The following is a 12,921-nucleotide window of genomic DNA, read 5'->3' as shown; positions in this document are numbered from 1 at the left end:
TGTTGCAGAGCACTCTGCTGATATGGAATTATTCTTGGTGTCTCTAGAGCATACACATATTCCACTTTACAAATATTCATTCAAAGTTGCATTAAAAATAGCATGAATGTTGAAATTCGGCATATCAAGGTTAAAGTGCTAGCCTTAGCATTAACAGATAGCATGGCCTAAGAGCCTTGATTTTATGCAGCATTTTTTTCTCATTCCTCATTCTGATATTATCTACTCTTCAAAACTTTCTCCTTTTTTTTTTAATATTACAGCTGTTTTGAAGTTTTCTAATCCTCTTTATATTTTTCAAGCTGACCATTTTCCTTTGATTGTATTTTTTCTTCTCCCATGCCCTAACTTGATTTAAAAAAAAAAAAAAAACTATTTATTTATTTATTTATTTATATATAGAGAGAAAGATAGTGCAAGTGGGAGAGGGGCAGAGATGGAAGGACAGAGAGAGAATCCCAAGTAGGTTCTGCACTGTCATTGCAAAGCCCAACGCGGGGCTTGAACTCAACAAGCTGTGAGATCAATACCTGAGCTGAAGTCAGATGCTTAACTGACTGAGCCACCCAGGCACCCCAATAAAACCTTTCATATATCTCCTAACATTGAGACAGAAGTACTATTTCCATTCAACCTCAAACTGAGGGCATCCTCCTTCCTGAACTGTTCAAATATTTTAACAGCTATCATTATATCGCTAACTTTATATATATATTATATATAACATTATATCACTAACCATCAAAAATTGACTTTCACTTATTTTTTTTAAAAACTGAAATCCTTTTCACAATTCTGGTTCTGTTGTTATAATCGGAAGTTAACAGCTATTTATTTGAAGTCCCCAAAAATAAGAAAAATGAAAAACTAAATGGAAAATTAAAACAGAATGTCTAGTTTGGTTTATTACCCCATGACACTATATTACAACAAAAGAAAACAGTATTCCAATTACATAGAAAAGGTAATTATTATTAGATACTGGGCAAGAAAGAAAGTCTATTTTATGTCATGATTGAAATATTTGAGTTATTTAATAAGCACTGTATAAAAATCAATTTTAACTTCTTCACAAATTTGCATTTTCAAATCACTGAGAATAGATTAATAGGGATTTCTACAAACCAGGGAAGAAATTTGATTTTATATGGCATGACTTGTTTGATGAAAATAAGTGATTTTCTATAAATAAAGTTAAGTACTAAAAATGGCACTTTAACTTTGCGGTTATTGGTTATTAAGAGAAAGGGATGCCTGGGCTCAGTTGCTGACCATCTTGATTTTGGCTTAGGTTATGATCTCATGGTTCATGTGATCTAGCCCTTCTTCAGATTCTCTCTCCCTCTCTCTCTGCCCTTCCCCCTTTCACACACGCCCACTCTCAAGAATAAATAAACTTTTAAAAAAGTTAAAAAAAAAAAAGGAGCATAATTCCATGAAAAGAGTAATGGTTTTGCAATTGTCTAATCTAGGTTCAAATCAGGCCTCAGTGATTTACTAGCTGAATGACCTTGGACAAGTCAGTTACTCTTTCTAAGCCTTAGTTTCCTCATCTTTAAAATATTGATGATAAAGATCTACCTTTCAGTTATTGTGATCATTAAAGATACTGTATATAGAATAACTACCACTACGGCTGAGAAATAGTAGTTAACCAGTAAACTATAGAATAATGATTTTTTTAAAGGTATACATGGTGCACAGTAAGCACTCAATTAATGTTAGTTATAATATTATAATTACTAGGGGTTTTTTGTTTGTTTTAGATAGAGTGCGCATGAGTGGGGTAGAGGGCAGAAAAATCTTAATCAGGCTCCAGCTGAACCTGATGTGGGGCTCAGCATGGGCCTTGATCCCATGACTATGGGATCTCAACCTGAGCCAAAATCAAGAGTCAGGTACTCAACCAACTGAGCCACCCAGGCTACTAAGGTAATTATTATATATTATCAAATATATAATTGCCTTAAATATATTCACTAGACCAAAACTTCTAAAAGATAGTAATGCCTGGTCAATTAATCTTGGAAGTCCTGCATCTAAAATTCCTTTTAAAAATTCATTCACTCATTCATTCATTCACTCATTCGATAAGCATTAGTAAGCATCAAGCCCTCCGACAGCTTTGAGTCTAGAAAAAAGACACACGTTAACAGATAAGCACATAAGTAAACATTTTACTTAGTGATATGAAGGAAGAGAACAAGCAAGCAACAGAGAGATTAACATAGCTAGTGCACCTAATTTATTTGTGGTATCAGAGGAGGCTTCTCTGAGGAAGTAAGTGCTCAGACTGAAAAGATGAATAAGAGTTAGAAAAGAGGAGAAAGTAAAATTCCAGAAAATAGGAATAAAATGAACGAGGGCATGAGTAAAAGAAAACAAACAAAAAGCATAGTCTTATTGAAGAAGAAAAAGAAAACTCAGGGAGAGTAAGAGAAAGTGGCACAAAAGGAGGCTGCAGAGGTAAGCAGGGGCCAGATCACACACCACTGCGCAGGTTATGATAAAAAGTCTTTCATTTATTCTAAGTGCTTTATTCTTCTGCCACTGAAGAGTTTAAGCAGCTAACTGAGGTGATCTGGTTTGTGTTTTTAAAAAGATCACTAGAGAATTTACATAAAACATGGCAGAATGAAAACATTTTTAAAACTACCCTCCATCCCTCAAAACCCACTGAGAACAACAAAAACACTGAAAGAAAAAAAAAATCATCTCCAATGAAACAAGGAAAGGACCACAACCACAAACCACAAAATATGAAGATTATTTTCCAAATACTGAGAAACTTTGCGGTAAGGAAAGATGTTGAGAGATGACCAGAAAGAAAAACCTCCTCAGATTTCAAATCTTGAACAGGCTACAGATATCTAAAACTATCAGTCTTGAATGTTCATCTCAAAAATCCTTTGATTACACAACGATGAGTCTTAAGGGAATGAGAAAGCCACAGTAGATATGATTAATGATCCAGTGAAGACCCAGCTTCAAACAGCCAAGAGTAAGAAAGGTGGAACTGAAGAGGAGGAACCCATCATTGTTATGATCTACAACCAAACCTTCTAACCTCAGAAGATGTCTGGTGGGGACAGGGGGTGAAAGACATGAGCATAAATCATCATATTAGTTCTTAGAGGGCCTATGAAATAAAAGATTTCATAACAAATTGTACATGAAAGTAAGAGGAGATATGTCTCTGGATAGAGGACAAAATAAATATAATAAGATGGTGTTTAAAGGCAGCAACCTAAAGTTGACACTGTGTACCACTCCACCTTATTTCCCTCTGCTTCTCCCTATGCTATTCTAAAACAAGTAGTGCCCCAGTTAGAGTTGCCTTTATTTTATTTATTTTTTAAGTTTGTTTATTTTCAGAGAGAGAGCATGAGCAGGGGAGGGACAGAGAAAGAAGGAGAAACAAAGAATCCTGAGCAGGCTCCATGCTATCAGCACGGAACCAGAGGTGGGGCTCAAACTCACGAACCATGAAATCGTAACCCCAGCCGAAATCAAGAGTCAGATGTTTAACTAAATGAGTCACTCAGGTGCCCCAGAGCTGCCTTTATTTTAAAAATGGCTAATAACCAGAAAGAAGCCAGCCAGGGGCCTTTACATACTTATTGAGGGGAGGGGAAAGTATGAGGACAGAAACATAAAAGTAGATGAAAATTGTTTACGAGAAGAGGAATTACTTCATGCAACAGAGAAAAAGTCCAGTCATATAGTTCACTATAGATGCAAAGGATTTCAAGATGCCATGTTTCTATAAAAAGAGAGGTCAAAGAAGAGTTATAAGAAATAAAAATAACAATGAAGGTAATGAAATGTGAACCAGAAGAGTTTAAGAAATACATGAAAGAGAAAAAAGAAACCATTATAGATGAAAGCCATGTCTGATACCATAAAAACTGATTAGATACAATTTAAAAATCAATGAAGGAATGTGAGTGCAGAATAACTGAATTCACATGAAACAAAATAGAAAAAGCAATCACACATACATGCTTGGAGAGAAAATGATAATGTCTATCATCACAAAGGACATCCTGAAGAAGAATGTGGAAAAATGGAAAAGAAAAATATTTGAGGATATAAGGGGAGATGTTTCTATAATCAAATAAAAATGACCTTCATATCAAAGGCATACCAGAAAAAAAAACTGATACAGACTAATATAGGTTTAATAAACTTCAGAGATGATGAAAGAACTGTACGGGCATATGAAAGAAGAAATGGTCACCTACAGGTAGGAAAAATCAGGCTGGCCTGAGATTTCACATGGTAACATCTACTTCAAGAAATGGTGCAACAATCCCTACAAAGTTCATTATTTCTTCATCATTCACACTTTCATTAGCTTCCTAAAAAATCTACCTTTAGTCTTCTACATTATCCTGAAGTTGGACTCACAAAGTTGACTTTCGCATCAGAAGAGCTAATGCATTTCTTCCACTTTTTCTCAGTCCTCATCCTTTTTGACTTCTATGTAGCTTTTGGCACTGCTGATCAATTTTTTCTCAAAACTCTCTTCTTGGGCTTCTGTGACAGTGCACTATATACTTCTCTCCCATCTGACTGTTCATTCACACTTCTGCTTTTTTTTCTTCCATAATCCCAAAGCAAACATTCCCCATGATTTGACTCTTGACTCTATGCCAAACTCCTTTCTTTGAAAATTATCCAACCCTACACCTTCAACTATAATATTGATAGGAAGACTCCTGAATCTACATTCTTATCATAATCTCTCTTTTTCATTTCAGCTTCTTCAACTTTTCCAAAGGCTGACTGAATTTTCAATAGTACCTGAAATGTTTTAACTTAACTTCCTCTCCTAAAATCGACTTCCTCTCTTAGTTACTAATTTTAGTAATGGTATTACCATTCTCCCAATCCATAGACTTGAAACTTTAAAGTCATCTTTCTCTTCCTTTTCGTTTGGTCCCTCGGTCCAATTAATTTCCCATATATTTCTTCAAAATATCTCCTGAATTCTACCTTTCCTTTGCATTTTCACACTTTCCTAATGTCTTAGTTTTGTAACATCCAGATGATAGTGGGAACTTCCTGTCTGTGCTGGGCACTACTAACAGACTGACTTCTCCATTAATATCTCTGCTCAGAAACCTACAAAATTCCCCATGAGAATGAGATAAAGTAAGAACTATCAGTTTGACAATTAAGACTCTCTACAATCTGACAACATCTATCTTGGGTCTTATCTTTGTCCAACAATATTCAGTCTAACATCATGAGAGAGTTTAAGCTTTAGAGGCAAAAAACATGAATCCTGGCTCTGTCATTTATTAGCAATGTGGTTATGAGCAAGTAAACTGACTTTTCTGGGTTTCAGTTTCTTCACCTGAAAAAATGGGGATAATAATTCCAACCTCACCAAGTTATTTTAAGATAATGAATTTAAAGGGCATGGTCAAGCATCTGTCGCAAAGTAAAAACTCAGTAAATGATAGCTATTATGCTGCTTTTCCTATTAAAAAAATAGGTTCGTTCCTTTCACCTATCAAAATATATCCATTCTTTGGGCCTACATTATAACTAGTTTGTCCACAAGACAATTCCAAATTATTCCGAACTATTCCAAGCTATTCCGAACAGCTCAGCCTTAAGCGATCTTTCATAGGGATCACCTCAGAAAACACTTCTCTTGCTTTTGAACATTTGTACCTTATGCACTTAGTTTGTAAGCTCCTTCTGAGAAGTGACTGTGTCATCCATACTTTGTGTTCCTGCTTTTCCCATAACAGAAACTAAGTAAATATCTGTTAAATATTACTGCTTCATCCACCAATATTGAAATGACTAGTTTGGGATTTATAGAAGAGATTTATGCTCATCTCATCATACTGAAGAAAGTAAATGGCTTCCGTAACTATTTGCTTAATATGACCTGCCCAGTGGCTCAATTTTATTACTAATATGTTGATAATTAGTTGCTATCACTGAAAAGAATTTCTCTATAATAATGTTATTCATACTTTAAGACATTTAAACATTCACTCTAAGAGTTGTTCAATACCTATCAAGTCATTTCAAGCAAGAACCACAAAGGAAACATAAGCTAAGCAAGTGACATCATCTTCTCCCATCCAATGGCTTCTGAACTAAAACAATGACTCAAATTTTATTTTCATAAAATAAATAAATGCTTTAATATATATTTTAGTCTGCTTGTAATTAAAAATATTATTTTCTAAACACATAAAAGTTGATTACTTAACATATACAAATATAAAAGGCAAAAACATAATGTTTCTAATGTGATTTTTTTAACGTTTATTCATTTTTGAGACACAGAGAGAAACAGAGTGTGAGTGGGGCAGGGGCAGAGAAAGAAGGAGACACAGAATCCCAAGCAGACTCCAGGGTCTAAGGTGTCAGCACAGAGCCTGACATAGGGCTCGAACTCACAGACCATGAGATCATAACTTGAGCTGAAGTCAGACACTTAACCAACCGAGCCACCCAGCTCCCCCCAATGTAATTTTAAATAGCTTAAAATGGGTTTTAAATGATTTATAAATTTTTCATATGTTCATCTGTAATTGCACCTACACAACGAAAGAATTTCAGAGCTAAAAACATCAATCTATTATCATATAGTTTTGTTCATACATTATCAAATAAGTGATTTGGCTGTTTGCTTGTTTTTTTCATTGAATAGGCCAATGACCTCTTAGTTACTTTTTGTATTAGGTAGATGGAGCTTTTATTAATCTGTAAATCTAAATTAACTATACCATTAAAGATGTAATGAAATATGTTACATTTAGAACAATAATGTAAGGTTTTGCTTTTTACCAGGCAGTGATTCACTACAAAATTATCTCTAAAGTAAATTTTATTATTTTAGTTCATTTGATATTATTTTGCTGAAAGAAGGGTTTAATGATTATCAGTTAATTTAATTGATGTATTTAACATGTTTTTCTTTAGTGTACTATAACTTTTATATCCTTCTCTTAACATGACTGTGTATAAGTCTATGGTTTTTCTATAAAGAATGCTAATCCAAATTTAGCAGTTGAATTCTTGGTTGAACTTCAACTGAACAAGAAAAACATATAGCTTACTCACCATTTTATCAGAATTAAGTAACCTTTCAGCCTGCCAATATAAACAACAAAAAATATAATATTTAAGCCAACACTGCATTCTGGCTGGATGCATTATAGTAACCGTAAATTCATCACTATAGCCAGGATACATGTCTGAAACAGATCTGATCTATTCTGTATTCTTCAGTCTAGTGATTTTTGATAAGTTAATGCATTAAGACAGATTTAAACAACAACAACAACAACTTACGGGAGGTCCAGTGTCCCCTTTTGGCCCTCTCAGATTCTCCATTTCGAGCATTGTATTAAGATCCTCATAATAATAATAATAATCATAAAGGTCAGTCTCATAGCTATTTTCGATGGGATAGGTAGCATCAGGATCAATTTCACCTTCCTTCCTTAGGTCAAGGTGATTGTCCACAGATGGCTCATCTGTCACTCTGTATAAGGTTGTGTTTAAAATCTGTTGCAGTTCCGTTAGTTCATTAGTGTGTAGATTTGCTGTGATAGCCTTCTTGAGATTAGTAATTGTTTCTTGTTTTATATGTGGAAGAATAGATGATATCTTCTTAAATGGTGACAGACCAGTTAGTTTATCATTATGTTGTGTGACATTGTTGGATACATTTGAAAAAGAACTAAATTTCTCCTTGCTATTTGTTTTCGCCTTTTTGAGATGATGGGTCATTGACAGACTTAAATTTGTCTGAGTATGTTCCTCATTGATCATTTCTTTGTCTTGAATTCCATGGTTTACAAGATCCACAGCAGAAACATTCCTTGAATGAAGAGAAATGAATTGAGATTTTGATATTTGGTGTTCTTGTTGCTTATGGACTGTTGCAGAATCATTATTTATGATATTTGGAATGTTTTTGCCTTTGGTAAATGTGTCCTCAGACAGCACTTTTTCACCAAATTGTTTGGGCAAGGGAGAGTTTTCCAGTATCTCAGCTGGTACGATGGTTGTATGAAGATGGTTTGTCTCAGGGTGACAACGATGTTTCACATATCTACAATAGTTTGCAGATGCTTCTGCAGAAGGAATAATATCCAACTGACATACTATTCCTTCAAAATGGACAGAATTATTATTCATACTTCCTAGTGTAAACACACTGTTAGAATCAAAAGTCTGGACTTCCAAAAGAGTCTCTCTGCTAAAATATTTCTTTCCACACTCAACAGACATTGAAACAACTTGGTTTCTAATAGTAATGGCAAAGAAGTGCCATCGCTCATCATGAACACTGTAGTTGAAAAACACAGACTGCTTTCCTCCAAGGTATACTACTAATTTTTTAGGTAATAATTGCACTCCTAATTGCAGTCTATTTTTATTTCTAATGCTGAAGAGAAATGCATTGTTTACTCTATGTGACTGTAACCCAATTAATATTGTAAATGGGTGTTCTAAGTTGAATGGTAAAATTTTCAGGAGAGGTGACTCAATATAAGCATCATTTGTTAAAATGACACCTGATTCTGTTAAATGGACCCCCTGAGGTAATGGTGTAGATGATGATGGTACAGCAGTCACTGATGATGAGTGTCTTACATCTTTGTCTCCAAGGCCTAGTTGATGAAGAATATCTATGCCTGGAAATTAAAAACAGAGAGAGAAAGAGAAAGAGAAAGAATCTTACTCTCATGCATTCAGGTGTTCATATGAATGTTTGAGTATGAGAAAATATTCCTTGTCTGTACCAACAGTAATCCCTAAAATAAGCACGCTCTATCAATTTCCAGTTCATGAGAAACATGGGGAGGAAGAGTAAAATGTTATACTCAGTAATTTGGAACACACACACACGTCACACGTAAGCACATACTAATGCGTGCATACATGCACACACACACACACACACACACACACACACACACACACACAACCTATATTCCTAAACCTAAAATTTAGTAAATGCTCTCTCATTTTTCTCAATCAATTGAGGAATCATATTTGTTACTCCAATGAATATTACTTCTTTAATTTGGAACTTAAAATTTTATGACTTCTAAGTTAAAGAGAAACTGGGGACACAGTTACAAAAAGAAATTTATAACTTGAAAACCACTGTACAAATTAAGTTCACATAATCTTTTAAACTATAATTTTTCAGGTTTTTTTCCCTGATAGCCTTCTGGAAATTTACAAGTTACGCAAGAGTTCTCCCTGTGCCTGATACTGTAAGGGTGTGCTACACATAAAGTATCCAGTCACCCTGATATCTCCTGGACAAGCAAACTTAAATTCCTATTGTTGATGATTACCATACTTTTTCTTTCCCTTCCAAGTTTCTCTTGCTTCTGTTATTTTCTCAGTCCTCCAAGGTAATTTTTATCAAAGCAATTTTTAGACCCTTTCCAATATTTATTATATAATATGAAATATAGGTCGTATATAACATAAACTTTATATATAGGTTGTACATAATATAAACTTTATATAATAATGGCTTTTTTCTGGTTTGTTTTTATTGCAATGTTACTAAGAGTATACTGTTTATCTCCCCTATCCAATTATAAACTCTTGGAAGACAGATTCTGTGTCTAATTAATTATTGGATATCTACTATTCTTGCCTTGCAAATAGTTCTATAATTTCTAAATGAATGAATTTGCCCCACCAGGATCTTATCAGATGTCGCATTTCTTTCTATAGTCTTATAAAATTAAATACAATTTGTGAAGAATGATGAATCCTGTATTAGAGATATAGAACAGTTTAGTCAGGCACAGGATCATTATTATTTTGGGTGTTATAAATCTCCTACCTGTAACTTTGTATATATGTAATCATTTCTAACAAGAAATGTCAAAGAATATGAATTCATAACTGTGATAAGTAAGAAAAAAGCTTTTGTAGATTAGCCAAAAAAAATGTGAATTATCTTAGTTTTTCCTTTATAGGAAATTAGTAGATATTCGATAATTCATGTTTATTGCAAATAGCAAAAATAATAGCAAATATCACTCATGCATAATCTAGCAATACAATTAAAATGTTTTCTCACCAGAGAGCTTTATAAAATACTCAGGTGTTTTATTTTATGGTTATAACAACCATCATTTTATTTATAAAGCAGTCATAGTTTTATAATAGTTTCAAATGTTATAAGTGTTTGTATCTAAAACAGTATGACAGTGTCTCTTAAACTTTTCCACCAAAACATTCCTAACATCAGTTTAGAATTATATGTGTCTCCAGGAATTTGGAGGAATATTTTAAAGAGGCCCCATAAAAATAAAACAAAAAATCTTTGACTTCTCATGTTTTACAATTATAATTTAGGAAAAACTTTAATTTTTCTCTATAATATGGCTATATTTGTTTTAATATATAACATGAATTACCAGTGAAATCAATTAACTATCCCCATCCTCAATCTTCATTGAAAATTTATATTCCTGAAACAACTGTCTGCTTAGTCGGTGACTCTGAGTATTCTTGCACAATGGTTTCTGCCTCTTAGAAGGTGCATATCTCAATCTGAGAAGTAATCTATGTTAGAAACACTGCTCCTTTGAAAATCACGACACTTAAAGTGTATATAATCATATATTTTGTGAAAGTTATCATTATAATATGCCAAATAGGCTATCCTTACACAAAGGAAGTACCATATTTATGTGGCATGATATCAAGGGCTTCTTACCCAAAGAAATAACCCCTGCTATATACTGCCTCAAATTTCTGATTCCATTAAAGGAAATATCACTGGAAAGGATATTATTTGAAATCTGTATTATATATACATGTGTGTGTGTTTAATATTTCATATATTTTCCTTCAATTCTAATTTAGAGTTTTTATAACAAATAGCTGAGATTTTTAAAAAGTCAAAAGTGTTTGAGAATTTGCTATTCATAAGTTTCTTGTTATCAAACCATCTTTCCATTCCTGAAATAAAAGCTACTTGATGGTTATATGTTACTCTTTTGATACCTTGCTGGATTCTTGAAGAACAACGTATGTAGAATCATTACATCAATATTTACAAGTTAAGACTGGTCTGTTTTTTCTCATATTGTACTACCTTTATCAACTATAGTATTGATTCATTATTTTCTGTGACCTAATTTAAGTAGAATTTATTAGGCTAAGTTTTAAAAACAGAAAGTACAAATTAGACACCATTCTCTAATCACAATGCTAACAAGTTAGATTTTAATAACAAAATCAGAAAAAAAAAAAACAAAACCTTTAACTGGAAAATTTAAAGATTTTCTCCTAAATTATTGGGGTCATTGGGAAAATACAAATAAAAATTACACAGTTTTTAGAAAAATAACAAAAATTAAAATACTACATACCAAAATCTATGGGATATAGCTTAAGAATTATATTTTAGATAGATTTGTATTTTTGTTCTGTTATCTTTAAAATGATAAAAATATAAAATTACCCTAGTCCTCTTTATTTAGACATATCTATTATTTCTTTCCTATGGATAGTGTTTCCTTTTCCTTTTTTCTCCCTTCCTCCCTTTCTCTTACTATCAGAATTAGCTTCCTAGTATTGACTTTTTTATTGTTAAATATCTTTATAGTACTTTTTATTTGATTTATCAGCTTTGGATAATATTAATTCCCAGCCAGCTTCTACATATGAGCCAATCAGCAAACTTAATACACTTCCTGTCTTTTTTCCCTCTTCCCTTCCCATTTATCAGTGATTGGACCATTCCTACATTTGTATGGCATTTATATTCAGTTCTGTTCCCAAATTTTCTTCTTATACAGCCAGTCTTTGTAATCGTTATCTCAGTTATTTCCTTTTTTTTTTTTTTTTTCAACGTTTTTTTTTTTTTTTTTTTTTTTAATTTATTTTTGGGACAGAGAGAGACAGAGCATGAACGGGGGAGGGGCAGAGAGAGAGGGACACACAGAATCGGAAACAGGCTCCAGGCTCCGAGCCATCAGCCCAGAGCCTGACGCGGGGCTCGAACTCACAGACCGCGAGATCGTGACCTGGCTGAAGTCGGACGCTTAACCGACTGCGCCACCCAGGCGCCCCACAGTTATTTCCTTTTTGATGAAGTTTATCCTCTATTAGTCTCCTCAAGAAGCGTTCATGGAAAATTTCCTGGATATTTGACTTTTTAGAATTGTTTGTTGGTAGCCTCGTATCTCAAGTTTCACTGGATATAAAATTCTTTGCTGATACTTTCTTTGAATATCTTAGAGATATGATTCCACTGTCTATTGGTGTGGAGTGTTAGGAAAGAAAAGTCTGAAGTCGGCTAATTTTCTCTCTCTAAATGACTCATTTTTTTTTTTAACCAACATGCCCCAAAGAGCTGTTCTTTATCTTTGAAGTAAAGTGCAGATTTTATTAGGATATGGCTTCATATTGACCATTCTGGATAAATGTTTCCAGGCATATAGATGCCCATTTGTTGTTTAGATTCAAGTTTAGTTGTTGTTGCTTGCTTCAGCAAAGTTTTCATGAATTACATCCTTGAATATTCTATTTTATAGTTTTGGTTTTCTTCTTCAAAAATTCCTATTATAATAATGTTTAATCTCCACTGCTGTCTTCTGTGTCTGTTATTCTTTGTAATCTCTTAAAATATGTTCTTTATCTTCAGTTCTGTTTGATTTTCTCACTTCTGTCTTTACCATGTTTCCTATAATGTCTAATCTCTCTTTGTGCTCCTTCCAATTTCATCTTGATTTATAAAATTGTTTTCCTACGACATCTTTTTCTGAGTTCTACAAGCTCACAATTCATATCCTTTTAATGTCTTGCCATCTCTTCCTTCTCCTGAGTTCTTATATTTCTGTTTTATGATCTTCCTTCATAGAGGTGATTTTTTTTATGTGTACATTCTCATTTTGC

The 12,921-nt window shown here is 33.4% G+C and overlaps 1 protein-coding gene across 5 annotated transcripts in view; it reads right to left on the bottom strand.

Moving 5' to 3' along the window:
* Window positions 1–12,921, bottom strand: part of COL24A1 (collagen type XXIV alpha 1 chain) — a 403,184-nt gene that overhangs the window by 372,148 nt on the left and 18,115 nt on the right. For 4 of the 5 annotated variants that reach the window (XM_058716744.1, XM_058716741.1, XM_058716742.1 and 1 more), the window contains exon 4: window positions 7,327–8,678. In XM_058716744.1, the coding sequence (XP_058572727.1) occupies window positions 7,327–8,678 (1,352 nt within the window). The remainder of the gene's footprint in view (window positions 1–7,326; window positions 8,679–12,921) is intronic. The other variant, XM_058716745.1, reaches the window with a different exon arrangement.

This window comes from Neofelis nebulosa, chromosome 2 (genome assembly GCF_028018385.1).
Source record: "Neofelis nebulosa isolate mNeoNeb1 chromosome 2, mNeoNeb1.pri, whole genome shotgun sequence".
NCBI classification, from domain to species: Eukaryota; Metazoa; Chordata; class Mammalia; order Carnivora; family Felidae; genus Neofelis; species Neofelis nebulosa.
This window is presented reverse-complemented; position numbering and strand designations above follow the sequence as displayed.